Source organism: Schistocerca nitens, chromosome 11 (assembly GCF_023898315.1).
Source record: "Schistocerca nitens isolate TAMUIC-IGC-003100 chromosome 11, iqSchNite1.1, whole genome shotgun sequence".
In the NCBI taxonomy this organism is placed as follows: domain Eukaryota; kingdom Metazoa; phylum Arthropoda; class Insecta; order Orthoptera; family Acrididae; genus Schistocerca; species Schistocerca nitens.
In genome coordinates, this window is record NC_064624.1 from 145,212,628 (window position 1) to 145,227,574 (window position 14,947).

The 14,947-nt window shown below is 39.1% G+C and overlaps 1 protein-coding gene across 2 annotated transcripts in view; it reads right to left on the reverse strand.

Annotated features, from left to right (window-relative positions):
* Positions 1-14,947, reverse strand: part of LOC126213369 (ankyrin-3-like) — a 107,641-nt gene that overhangs the window by 28,305 nt on the left and 64,389 nt on the right. For both annotated transcript variants that reach the window (XM_049941068.1, XM_049941067.1), the window contains exons 3-4: positions 12,727-12,873; positions 7,556-7,705 (exon numbers count right to left, since the gene is read on the reverse strand). In XM_049941068.1, coding sequence (XP_049797025.1) covers positions 7,556-7,705; positions 12,727-12,873 — 297 coding nt within the window. The remainder of the gene's footprint in view (positions 1-7,555; positions 7,706-12,726; positions 12,874-14,947) is intronic.

Below are 14,947 nucleotides of genomic sequence, written 5' to 3' on the forward strand. Positions count from 1 at the left end.
AGAGCTCTGGACTTTGTGTTAGTGGAGGAGTTGAGTTCCAGGTTAACTATTTATGTAGATGATTTATTTATCTCCAATGAAAACTGGCAAAAAAAGCTCCAAACTGTTGCTCTTCAAGCAGGAGGCATCACTTTAAAATTATAGAAATGTGAACTTGTAAAATTAGAAATTAAATTCTTGAGCCATATAATTACTAATACCGGCATTTATAAGGACCTGGAGAAAGCTACGTGCCTTAGAAAAATTTCCCCCACCAAAAAATAGGAAACAGTTGTAAGCCTTTTTAGGTTGGTGTGGATTTTACAGAAAATTTGTTAAGGGGCAACCCTTCAATAATCCACACTTGAACAATCTATAAAAAGATTTAGTGCTTTTGTTTGGACAGATGAGAGTCGGCAGGATTGTGAATCTTTAAAGATTAAACTTTGACATGATAATGTTTTACATCACCCAGTACTGTCAGAGACTTCCAATATGAATACTGACAGTAGCATCTATGGGATTGGCATTGAAATTTTCCAGGAGATAAATGGCACAGGAAATTGAGCACATAGAACTATAGCTTTTGCCAGCAGGGCATTGACAGGAAACAAAAGGAACTACACCATATCAGAGGAGGTAGCCTTGGCCATATTATGGGACCTCAAGAAATTTATAGATTGGTGGGGTTTTAAGATCATCACACATTGACCACAAAGCTCAAACATTCCTTAAAGATTGTTGCCTTCTAAATGGCAGGCTCACCAAATGGGCTTTATACCTGCAACAATTTAATTATGAAATCTGCTATGTAAAGAGTACAAAAAATTATGTGGCAATGAATTGTCCCAATGGTACTGATGAAGTACCCAAGGAATGCAATGGAGATGGAACTTTGCAAATTAATTACATGAAGAAGTTCAGGCAAACATGAATGTGAACAGATTTGCAAAAGCATGCGATATCATCAAAATGAGCATCCAACTTTGAAATCTGTGAAAATAAACTTTGATTTTTAAAAGTATCTTGTATGAGAGGAAAGACTTCATTACTGAAGAATGGATGGTGTGTTGGCCTACCCAATTTGATACAGAAGTCAGATAATTTTCACTATCATTGGGCCAAAGGAGTGTCTAGATAAATTGGCTAGTGTTATAGTGATTGCCAATAGTCCGAGTCGAAAGGTAACAATGTATTAGGTCTTGTGACATCTGCCAGAGAGCTAAGGTAACCAATAGAACTAATCAAGGCCCAATGCAGAACACGTTACCTAAAGATACCATGGATTTACTGTCTGTGGACCTGTATGGACCCCTCCCCACAACTTCTGGTAATTGTAAATGTATTTTACTGATTTTGGAAGTATTTTCTAAATTTATAAAATTGCATCTCCTGAAAAAGGTTAAGAACCATTGGAAAACCCAGTGCAGTACTGCCCAATAATGGCCCCAATTTAATTCCAAAACCTGGAAAGATGGCATGCAGCAGAATGGTGTAGAAACTAAATATATTGCGGCCTACCATCCAGGCAGCAACCCTGTTGAACAGTATACGAGGGAAATAGCATGGTTATGTAGGACCTATTGTCACCATAACCACTGAGCGTAGGGCAGATTTGTATGTGAATTTGACAGTTTAATGAAGACCTTGCCTCATGGGTTTACTGAGTTCACACTTGGGGAAATTCTGCTCAATACTAAGAGCAAATGTTTAAATGAGGAAAAACTAGAGTTCCCACCGTTTACAGATTTGGGATTAGCCCAGAAGAAAGAATTGGTAAAAGAAAAAACAAAGCCGAAACGAGATCTAAAACGCACAATAGCAACCTGAAGTTTGCCATGTTCAAAATTGGAGACTATGTTCTTCTGAAGACCCATGAATAATCAAGTGAACTTAACCACGAAATATCTAAATTTATGTATATAGAATGGGCCATTCACAGGACAAGACACACCTCACAACAATGCCTACTATTTAATCTACCCAGAGTCGAAGAAGCTCCTTGTTGTCCATAATGTAGTGAATCTCAAACTGTATGTACCTAGGAATGAATAAATGAAGAAATCATATCAGACTAAAAATGTATATTATGCTGTAGATGAAATAATGTATCTATCTTATGAAGATACTATACTGTATTTAACTGTAATTTATGTTCTTATAAAAAGGTTACGTATGTAAAATTGCTGTTACTATCTTAGAAGTTTCAGATTCTAAAAACTGTTCTAAATTTGTGATACCCTGTACTGATAGAGCTACAAGCAAATGTTGTCAAATTGAAAAGAAATGTGGAATGCCTTAAATACAGAATGGGCAGCATAGAAGACTTGCCAAAGTGGGGCAAAAAAAACTGTCTGTAATAGACTGCCAAAACCCAAAATGGGCAGCCAATTGATTAATGTAATATGTAATTTGTTAATGTTGTCAAATGCAGTGCAAGTTCCTATTGCAGGTATCAAAATTATTTTATTTTCATATCTGTTAGTGTTGTATGTGTTTTGCTACAGTTTTCAAAGAGGGACTGTGTTTCAAATAAAGGCAGTAAGAAACGAATAGTAAGTTCAGTTTAAATCTGTTTGTTTATGTAAATATCAAAGAATGGACTACTATTATTAGAATCAGCATTGATAGTTTCCTCCTTTGTAACTTCAAAATCACGCTATAGGATGTGTTGCATGTACAAGGTCGAATTGCTTGTGATATATGTAGGGGGTATACTTGTATGTGTATACCTACATTTCTTGAATGCTTACAAAATGCTACCCAATATTCTTGGCAATACAGATGAATTTTGCTTACTACTCAACTTTCTGTTTCACAATATGAGAGTCAGTTATGACAGGTGTACATAATTGAATAAGGTTGCTTTCTTGTTTTGGTAATGAAGTGTATAGGGTGTATAGTGTTTTAATGTATTCTTTTCATGCTCAACTCTGGATGAAGTGATTATTATTTTCAACTGCTTGGTACCATTAAGGTGTTATTGATGTTTGCCTAGCAGGAATCTTCAGTGAACCATGGGGCATATGTAACATCCATTTTTGACCTACTTTGTATTGATGTTTCTATTTGTAGAGTTGCTTATGTAGAGTGCTGTATCTGTCATATGTAGAGTGTTTTATCTGTCATGGAAATTCTTTGATAATGTATACATATTTCAGTTATGTGAACTTTTGGAACAAAGTTTAAATTAAGCTTGTTAATGTAAATAACTACTGGAATGATTATTATGTAATGCACTGTAAATGACTTGGTCCATAGTTAGGGAATGCAGGGTTGAATGTAAAAAATGTGGGGAATCCCTGCAGCTACAGAAGTAGCCTGGCAGAATGGAAAAGGTGTCGTTCACGCAAGCGGCAACTTGTCCCTTGCGACGGCTAAGGAGTCTGGCTTGAGCAGTGCTGTGGTTAATATCTCACTGGCAGTAGCGGAACATTGTGGCTCATATTCTTGCAGTTTTGAGGCAGAGGAGCTAAGAGCGTTATTTATGCACCTTTGATTCTGCATTTGGTGATACCACGTATAATGGCACGGTTTTCGGCCCTGCAAAAATATAATTCAGAAGATCTATAACAGGGCGAGGCCAACAGTACTGCCATGACTACATCGCCGTCATGTTAACAGCCACTGCAAATCACGCCACCAGTGCCACCAGCCTTCCACCAAAATGTTTATATTTGGCACTCCGTAAATGGACCAGGTATTTGTGAAATTTGGTTGATTTTAATAATAATCATGGTATTGCTAAAAGCTCTATCTTGCACCTGTGATTATCCCAAATCACAAACCTCACCAGGAATCCTATCCTAGTGAATTTAATTCCAAGTGTGCTAATTTATTATGAAAAGACTATTCAGAAATAGTTGTGATTACTTCCTGATGTGTGGAGTTGTGTTTAAAGTTCAGTTTTATAGTTTGAGAAATACTACACTGCCAGTGCGTTTTTAAATCGAACTGCAATCATTTTCTTAAATAATTTGCCTTACTTAAAAAGGTACCAGTAAATAGTAAAGTTGTTAGTTAAAAGAATAATAATATTGAATAGAAGTAAAAAAGATTATTAATTATGCACTTTGATCAGAATTACAAAGCTTTATCACTGTTCATTTTATGAGTACGTGTTTGAACTTGAATTTAAAATTGTTTTGGCATTTGCACAGTCAACCATATTTTGAGAAGGTTAAAAGACTGCTTTTCAAAGCACATTTGTTATTTGAAGAGTTATATTTTGTTGTGCTTCACTTAATAAATAATTATTCATGACAATACTCACCATTTCCCATACACACTTGTGTAGTTTTGTTAATGAGCATGGTTCATCAAACCATTAAAGTTTAATAGCCCTCATGTGCTAGGCTAGTTGGTTTATGAAGCAAAGCAAAGGTCCCTCCAGAGCCACTGTAGTTAGATTTGCTTTCTGTTTAATTGCTTCAAACTGAGCTCAAGAAAGAAATATTTACTGTGTTAGCTATTTTAATGCAAGCTGGTTCATGTAATGGCATAGAGAAACTCTACGAAGCAATTATGTTGTAGAGTATGATCATAATAAACCCCAATTTAAATCAGAATCATTTCATGCTCTGCCCTGTTCAGTAATGCTATTAGTATCATGTGTGTTGGTGACCGGTTGTATTAACTGCTGCATCTGGTTCATTCAAGGTACATCGTCCTGACTTCCAAGTTAGTACTACATTTATCTGCAAGGTTAGGTTACTGTGTTCTAGTGCGAACAGATGTCAAGAAAGAGTTTAGTAGGCGTTAAGGAAAGTTAGGTTAGCCTTAGCACTGCCTTGAGCTTTATTACATTGTTTGACAATAATTCCTAATTAGGCTGGTGACATATTAAGGCATCAAGGGATCACCAATTAAGTATTGGGAGGGCAGCGTGGAGGGTAAAAATCGTGGGGGGAGACCAAGAGATGAATACACTAAGCAGATTCAGAAGGATGTAGGCTGCAGTAGGTACTGGGAGATGAAGCTTGCACAGGATAGAGTAGCATGGAGAGCTGCATCAAACCAGTCTCAGGACTGAAGACCACAACAACAACAACACATATTAATATGTAATATTACGACTTGCTTTTGTGCTGGAGAACATCTGTTCCTCACCCATCTTTTTAGTGTTGGTTATACTCTGCTGGAGTGTTTTGAAATGAATCCCAGTCAAACAGATTGATTATACTGTTCCCATTACGTTATCTCACGGTCACAACTTTCACAAAAATTCCTCATAGAGGTTTAATGTAATCACTGACTGCCATTTATGGTGGTCGGTGTTGCCATTACAAGCACTCCCTTTGGAGGAGCCCTCCTGCACCATTCCACCACATGTGGATGGCTGACTTGCTGCAAGGCTGTGCCCTGTGTTCTGTGACATTTGTATGGCTGCTTCGGTATCTTGGCATTTTCAGCTCTTAAGGAGGGAGGCAGAGCTTTAGTTGGTAAAGACATTTCCAGATGGAGTACATCACAACCAGACACACATTATAGAATCAGGTATTGGATTTTAAGGTGTACCCAGGACCAGATGTACAGTCAGATCACAATTTAGTTATGACAATGAGTGAAGTAAATTTTAAGAGAGTTGTTACGTGAATTCAGTGTGTAAATAAATAGGATACAGAAGTACACAGGAATGGAATGTGAATTTTAACTTCTATGAGTGTCTAGATAATGCGATAATGAATGGTGATCAAATGAATTTTCACGTCTGTCTATATAATCGATGAGACACAAATCATAACAACAGACAGCCAGAAAGAGACATCCAAACACTACAGATGTGACCAAGTGCTAGTAAGTGCGATAGCTTACGCACAATGAGCTAAACAGCTCATGAATCCAACTTACTGACAAAAATAACAACATCCGGAAGAACGGAAGACAAAGTTGATGATCTGTTTGAGGATGCTAAATTTGGAGTAATGGATCCAGGGAGGTCAACTCGACCTTCAACCTTATAGTGGCAGGAATGTGTCAGAAAAATCAAGAGATATTTATTGGATTTGTAGATCTTTACATGACATTTGACAGCATGAAACAGTGAATTTTTTCTCTCTAAAAGGTATGTATATGGTACAGCAGATAACATAGAATATGAGCAATAATCAACAAGAATTGGTACTCTGAATCAAAGATGATTAAAGAAAACGATGCAGGTAGTCTCCACAAATGTTCAGATGAACACTGAAGAATCATTGGTGGAATTGAAGAAACGTCCAGGAATTTAATTAAAACTGAATGTGAAAACAATTTCGTTTAATACAATTCACTGGTGATATTTCTGTGTTCACTGAAAGTTCGAATGAATCACCAGAGTTTATGAATGTAATAAATAGTTGAATGAACACTAAATCAGGATTAATGAATGGAAGAAAGAGGAAAGTATTGCGGAGTAGCAGAAATAACATTGGTTGCAAAGTTTACATCAGAATTAAGGACCACACAGTAGACTGCTTGTAGTGACTATTACACATGAAGCTAATTTACACTGAGGGACAGAGCGTGGTTGTTATAAGGAGTAATGTTGCAGGGGAAAGCAGGAGATTCCTTGTAAAACAAAGTTACTAATACCAAGGATAGGCCTTAATTTGTATTGGATGTCCCTTAATGTATGTTTGGAGCACAGTACTGCATAAAAATTAATCGTGGATTATGGAAAAATACAAGAGGGGAATCTAAGCATTCTAAGTTTGGTGCTATAGAAGGATGTTTAAACTAGGTGAACTCATAACAGAACTGTGGAACGTCTCTGGAGAACAGGTGAGGATAGTGTGGTATGTGGAAAACTGTGACAAGTACGAGGGTCAGCATAGTAAGTTATATTTGAAGGCATCAGGGAATAACTGCTGTGGCACTAGAGGTACTTGTTGAGGTTAAAAACTGAAGGGAAAGACAGAGAGAGGAACGCATACCACAAATGACTGGATTCTGGGTGCTCATGGCACTGCAAATCTGTTGCTCACACAGACAGACATTGTCAACAGGAGGCAGAGTTTCTGTTTTGCATGTCTGTGGTTACTGGAACTGGCTGTTACAGCAGTGGGGCAACCAAGGTGGACCACACCCTGACACTCTAAGGCTCTGCTGATGTTTGCTTCTGGTTGGTGCTTGCAGAGTGTATTTTTTGTTACTAACAGAAACTTTATAGCAAATTATTGGGTTGTTTTTCCCGTCTCATTCCTGACGAGAACCATAAATGTTCTCATAAATGTGTGTCTATGTGTGACCTCTGCTAGACCATTCGAATACATCCAGAGTAACATACAATTATCTCATTTGACACAGTGTTACACATTCAGTGCACTCACCCTACCTGCCACTAAATTTTCTGTGGATCACATTGCGTGAATTATTGTTGGCATTGGTTTGCTGATCTTGATGAGAATAAGTCACTGAACTGTTGACAATAGCTATTTTCTCTACCAACCTATTCTTAATTAACCTCTCTCCCATGATACTATGATCTAGTCCTGAGGACACCACCCATGAATGTATGTTCTGAGGCTTTTCAGTATTTATGTCTGATCTACCATATAATGGTGTGTGTGTGTGTGTGTGTGTTGAGGGAACTCACCGCATTTGAGAGACAGTGGCCTCATCAGGTTGAGTACTCGTGGGCCGCGCAGCAGCAGGTGTCTGGCGAGGTGCGCTGGCAGAGGTGGCGGCAGCGGCGGAGGTGGTGGTGGTTCTGGTTGTGGTACTCAGCTCCGTAACGGCTGGTGCGCTGCACATACAGAGAGAGGCAGGGTGTGAGCTGGCTGGCGTTTCCTCGTGGGGATGTGGGGGTGCCTCCCTATGGCCAGCACTGCTGAGGGACCATCCACACACTGGCAACTAATGGACGACATGTGCCAAATATGGGGATAGGGCTCCCGTTAATACAAATGAATGACCAGTAAGCTAGTAACTATCAACTGCACCTCCCGAGCTTCCCACGGCAGTCACTGAACACCATACAACAGGTAGTTCAAAACAAAGTACAGCCAGAAGGTACATACAATGCCCAACATTTGCAAAAACTCAATTACAGAATTACTGGAGAAGTCAGCTCAGGTACTATCACCATCAAATCTATACAAACGGCCTGAATTCCACTCCACCTAATTTGTATGTACCCACATAATGTTACAGTCTTACAGTCCCTCCGATCTCTTTTCAGTACGGGCATTTCACTCTACAAAATGGTTACTACAAGACAATACTTGAAGAAATTGATCTGTAATACCGAGTCCACAATCAGACTAATGTCACGATAATGTAAATATCACGAAACCTGGTATAATCAGGTGACAGTCTTCAACACTTGTAAACTCAAGTTTATTGCAATAAATGACATTCCAGAAACTTAAGTTTCAACTTGAAATTACATGACTAAGACATTTGTATTACAATTAAGCAACTATTGTCTCTTAAGTAAGTATGAAAGATCTTAAATATCATTTTGGCCACACGGAAGCATGTGTGTGCAAATGTTGAAATGACATAGCATAAAGTTTTGTGTTAGATGATTCAAACCCAGCAAACAATAGAATTGTTAACCAAGGGCAATAATACATTACATATCCAAATATAGCAGGATGAAAATCTGAAATGTTGAGAAAGTATTTTGTACCTTTACTGGGATTTGAATCCAGCACCTATCATTGTTTTCTAACCACAAATACACATTAAACATCTGCTTAGTTTAGCTGTAGCGAGATGTGCACATGTCTGAAACGGAAATAACTTTACGGAAAGTTCTGTGTGGAGTGGGAATCTAAGCCTGCATGCTTCATCATTGTTGACTGCACACAAGAAAATGTTTATTATCGAATTCATTTTTGCCAGTTGCTACGAGTGACATGTCTTAACTTGAAATGATGGCTTGAAAAGTTTTGTGTGACAGTTGAAATCAACACCACCCGTCATTGTTGACAAGACACATAGAGGCGATAAAAATCAAAATTACTTTTCACCTTTGGTTTGATGAGCACATATTACTATTTCAAATGACACAATGAAATTATTTGCAGACAACCACGAATACAACGGATGCTTACTACTATGGACATATCCCTGGGAACAATTTCTTAGCACAAAAGGCCTTTGTCACACCAGATGCATACTGTTACATTCTGAGGACTCATTAGCCTCTGATTGTACATTTTATTCTAAGGACCAAACATTTTCTTTTTTGACGTTAACGCCCAATGGCTCAAATGTCCACCCAACCATCCTGGTTTACATTTTCCTTTTTTTTTTTCTTAAACTGATCAATGCAAATGCTGTGACCTTTCCCTTGAAATGCCACTATCGATTTACTTTCCCACATTTGAGTGCTGTAGATTCTGCTTTGTCTCTTATGGTCTTGCGCTCGATAGGACATTTAACACTAAATTACTTCTTTCTTTATTCCGCAATATTTGCTATTGAATTAAAGTGTTGTATGATGGTTAACTGGTCACATTTCATGACGTCTGCCAGTAATCATTTGGGCCATACTAGTAAACCACCACATCAAGACAAACCAACTCAAAATGAGAAAATTATTTTCTGATTTGATTTGTTCAGCGAACTTACCACATACACGCACAAAATACTTTGTGCACCAATTTCAAAGGCTTCAACAACAATCTTCATGACCGTCAAGAGTACAACATTCAGTAAGTCACTCCAAGAATAATTTATAACTTCCAATAAAAAATTATGGCTGATAACTAAACTTATTGCAACCTGTATGAGAACATGTAAAACAAAATCTCTATGATCTTATGCATGAATCTACTTGTTTCAGTAAAATTATGGGTGGCCCTTTTAGGCAATATGCATCAATGTAGTACGCTACATAGAAAAAATTATGGACTTTCTTACGCAATTGCACAATACTTTTTTTAGGCCGCCTTTTACCACCTGGAATTTATCTGGAGGGATTATCTGTGCTACGTAAGCTACGTTTACTGAAGACAAGTCTCGTCTTTGCAATGACCGGTGGTGTTAATAGTAACAGAAGAAACTACAATAATGAATGACCTCTTCAAAAAAACATTACATTGCATAAACAAAGCTGCTTAGTACCACCTCAAAGTAAAAAATAAATTTCTTCAGAAATTATAACAAAAGGAATCCACTTCGAGAACAACAATGGACCCATTCTCAGAACAACAGTGACTGCCTATGATTGATTTCCTTATAAATCAAATACATCGCTTCTCTTAGTAAAATTATATGCCCCTAGCACAAAAATAAAGAACTAGAAAATAATTAACTTTCCTTGACACAATACCACACTACTGCAGTTATTAATACAACAAAGGTACCAGGAGAACGTTCTGAAAGTTTGATACTTGTCACCAAGTTTTTTTGTATGATCTAGTATTGGTGAAACCTAAACTCTTAGAAGATCACAGCTGCTCAGGTGGGAGAAACATTTCCTGCAAAAATTTCCATAGGCTACAATAATTCCAGTAAGGCAGGTGACAATTATGTGATTTTATTTCATCGATTACAAAATCAAGTCGAAAGTACACATTAGGTAGGTAAGGCCACTAGTGAAAGTTGATTATGGGTTAACAAGGAAAAGAATGTTTTGTAAAGGCTGTAATTAACCTCCAGGGAAAGGGAACGCTCATCCAGTGAGGAGCATCCTCCGTTAACAACAAAACAATGGCACTGGACTGAAAGGCGTTCATGAACCCACTGAAGTAGTGAATAAGGATTTGGAAATTAAGGAACTGAGTGCCGAGATTGAATTTTTAAACAACTGAATGCATGAAACAAGCGGCACTAAGAAAATGTGATGCAGCCTTACGAAGTGAAACGAGCGATCTCTGACGTGTTCTTTCGTTGAAGCGGGCAGAAAAGTCATCTGACGCGAAAGAAAAAGTCAAATTGCACAAAAGTATAAATAGTGTATTGTCAAAGTGTTTTACACCAGCGCAAATAACATCTCCATTAAACGAAAATGAAAGGGTAAAGTGGAATTCAGAGGACATTGCCCATGCATTTACTTTCAGAGCTCTGTCACCTAAAGCATACACTTATTTGCTAAAGCGAAAAATTCCTTTGCCGTGCAGGGCAACCCTTCAGAAATGGACGAAGGAATTTAAATGCAGACTTGGTATTCTTGAAGATATCCTGTGTTTACTGAAAACCAAGTCACACACTTTTACTACTCAGGAGAGACTAGCCGTTCTGAAATTTCACGTAATCAATGTTGATGGCCGCATATGTTACGGTTCGTCTGAAGACATAGTAGTCGGACCACATTCCAATGTACAAGTTTGCACGATACGTGGGTTGTGTAAGCAGTGGAAACAACCAGTTTACTATGATTTTGACACTGTGATGACCAGTAATTTGCTTCAGAACATCATTAATGCAGTTGAGGAATCTGGAATCGGTGTTGTTGCTGTGACGTGTGATATGGGCGGAAAAAATATAAAAGTTTGGAAGGAACTGTCTGTCGATACAGAGAGAATTTATTTCGTAAATCAAGCAGATGACACCAAGAATGTATGGGTTTTCTTCGATGTACCACACCTGTTAAAGTTATTACGGAACCGTTTCTTGGATACAGGCATTACACTACCTGATGGATCCAAAATATCTAAGGCAGCTATACAGGAACTTTTAAAGCACCAGAAGAGTGACTTAACGATAACACACCACATTACTGGTGCGCACTTAAACGTAACTGGACGAGCATGACAGAATGTACTAATCATGACACCTGGTGACCTCCATCATCCATCAGTTGCAGGAGTTTGTTTACGAGTGACGAGCCATACAGTGCTGTACGCATCTCCACTCAGCCACACCCATAGCATTTCTCACTTATCGAGAGCAGCTGAGTGCGTTTGCTGGCGTAGATGGAATTACCATTGTGGATGATGTTTTTTACCCATGGTTTGCAGACACCACCACCAGAGGTTCTCATGTACATCCTCTGCAGTAAGATAAACACATCCACCGATTCGATTTCCCTTTTGCTACTCTTCCCACAAGTCCCCTGGGATAAACTCTTGTGCAAGTGTAGATGAGAAGCTGAGTGGAGGTGTGCTCAAGCAGCCTACTGCTCAAGGAGACTGCCTGCAATAAGCAGCAAATCTGGGTTCCTCTTCCAGTGCGGCACAGATTTTCAACAGTCACTACAGATGTAACTGACCAGAGAACCATTTAAGGAATATTCGAATGACATTTTAAGACATACCCAAAACAAGCTGTATCCTCATTCCGGTACTAAATATTAACTTTGTCATTATTACTTGTATTTCTGTTTACCTTTTTTTCGCCATTTCTTCCTGAGTGTCTTCAATAACTTATATCTACAACCATTCACATAAGTTATGTTGAGTGGAATTGTGTGAAAAATCCCGTTTCCACACCCATTTAATTCAGAATCAATTTGTAAGACACACAATCACTAGAAACAAAATCTAGAATCAACACATGAATATATAAAGAATCTTTGGGAATGGGTATGATTTGTATGCGACACTTCCTACATAACTACAGTTGAGTGACTCTGAACTGAACGTAATTCTCACGGCAAATACAGAGAATGAGAAATCTTCTGCATATGTGCTCAATCTACAAAATATCATAGCCAAAAAAGTGAGAAAGGAGTAACGTTTATTGGCAGCTGTAACCTCTATCCAAAAACTGAAGGAATCTGTATTTTATTTTATTTACTATATTGGCTGGTTAATGCCAAAATAAGCAGTACTGTGAGGGTAAGACCTCGGCACGTGTGGTAACACAACTCACCGGAAGCGCGAGACGGCTGCGTCATCAGGTGGAGGGGTGTGTCGGGCAGACATGGGAGGCGCAGCTGCAGCAGGAGTTCGGCTGTGGCCGCTGCGGGGTTGACGGTCAGAGTTGGGGATGGACCCGCCCCCTGCGGCGGTCGGCGAGCTGCACAGAGAAACACTGTGTGGGTGGGCGTGTTCACACAGGGGCTCACTGCAGGCGGTACAGCTGAGGGACTGTCCACTGGGGCAACAGAACACTCAGTGCCAACAACACCAGCCTGTCAATGTGACTGTGCCACCAATTAACTGGTCTTTTTCTGCACTACTTCTGCTATATTCCCCACTGGCGTAGCTTAAGATGCAAAACAAATTGTTCAAAATGAAGCACAAACCAAATCCCAAACTTAAGGGCAAACAATTTTGCTGCCCTGACAGAACAACTATCAGACAGAATTTAGAAGCAGTTAAAGTCAACTGGCTGCTACTTTTGGTTGTGAGGTAATCTGAAAACTGATATATGGATGCTGAATTATATCACTGGAGGAAGAGAGAGAGAGAGAGAGAGAGAGAGAGAGAGAGCGAGAGAGAGCCAGTGATAGGGAAACAAACTGATAAGTTGGGGCATCAACTTACTGTTGGATATGCAGGGGTTGTTTGATGTGGAGCCTGAGGGAATGAAGAAGATGGACAAGAATTACAAGAGCTATGCTATAAAATTTATGGAGAGTATATTCAAAATTTGCATTTCAGTAAAGCAAATAGGACTATATGTATCTAACGTCTTCATAATTCGATTCCTTGAAAAGATAGCAGTGGTGATGTGTTTCTTAAACAATTTTCTTGTTGAGCAGTTTGCAGTACAGACCACCATTAAAAGAAAAAAATGGGTTAGACCGTGTATGGACAATGGTTCCAACTTGTGAAGTAACCTGTAGTCTATTGAATATGGATTTAAAAAAAGTTGAAAAGGAAACGAAATAGACTTATATGGAGTAAATGTATCTAAGAGACAGAGGCAACAACATTGTGGGAGATATGTCTTACACCTGTAGGTGGACAGCCAATATGATCTGCTGTATCCCAGTTGCAGGAAACCTGATGGCATTCCCTGGACGACCTTTGGTAACGCCACGGAGAACTTCAAACAAGGCAGGAGGGCAGAGATTGCCTGTCTGTTTAGTGAAAGGGAATGCACGGAAAATATTCAGGGCGATAGCTGAACAGAGACGAGAAGGAAATGTGATTGTAAGACACAGCATTGTGTGTGACAATGTTATTGTGCTGGCTGGATTATTCTCTTCTTGTTTCCCCCCAGTGTGCACTAGCCCCAGTGCTCATAGCTCCTGCTTTACTGGATCTCAGGGAGTCATACCCTGCTCTTTGGGGCCTGTCACCTAGGGGTATCATCTTTTTTAGTAATCAGGGAAGTCCTCAGTCCCAGGTTCGAACCTCTCCATCACTTAAATTTTGAATAAGAATAATCAGCATTGGTGTCTGAAGACATCCAGCATAAGGTGTCACCCTCTTTCAGCCAACAGTCTTTCCAGAGAGGGCGGAGGGGCCGACTGATGTTCAGGGCACTCTCTTTCCCTTGAGGTCGGAAACTGGTCCTAAATGAGGAAGAATTGGCAATGATCAACAATGTGAGGATACAGAAGGCAATGTAAACCACTGCATAAAGATACATAACGTGCATCAACATGACATGTGGCATGTGATTCAAAAAGAGCCATAACGGCCTCTCTATTGGCAAAAGGCTAGTCCCCCATTCAAACTAGCAGGCGAGGTGGCCCAAGAGGGAGGTGACCACGAAAAAAAGGTTGAGTAACCAACGAAAGGATAACATTCTATGATTCGGGAGCTGGAAAGTGAGGAGTTCGAATGTGGTTGGGAAGCCCTAAAATAAGAAACGGATTTCTGGTCACATGAGAATAGGGTAGTAGCAACAGCAGTAGGATTCAGTATCAATAGAAAGGCAGGGCAGAAAGTGAGTATAGATATGTTCTCGTGAGAATCAAAAGCAAACCAACAACATGCATAGTTCAGGTATACATGATGACGTCGCAAGTTGAAGGTGAAGAGAGAGAAAAAGTGAGGATATTGAACAGGTAATTCAGTACTATGTAACAGTCATGGAGGGACTGAAATGTAATCGTAGAGGAAGGAGTAAAAGAAAGGGTTACATGAGAATATGTACTTGATATAAGGAATAGGAGAGAAGAAAGGCTAGTTAAGTT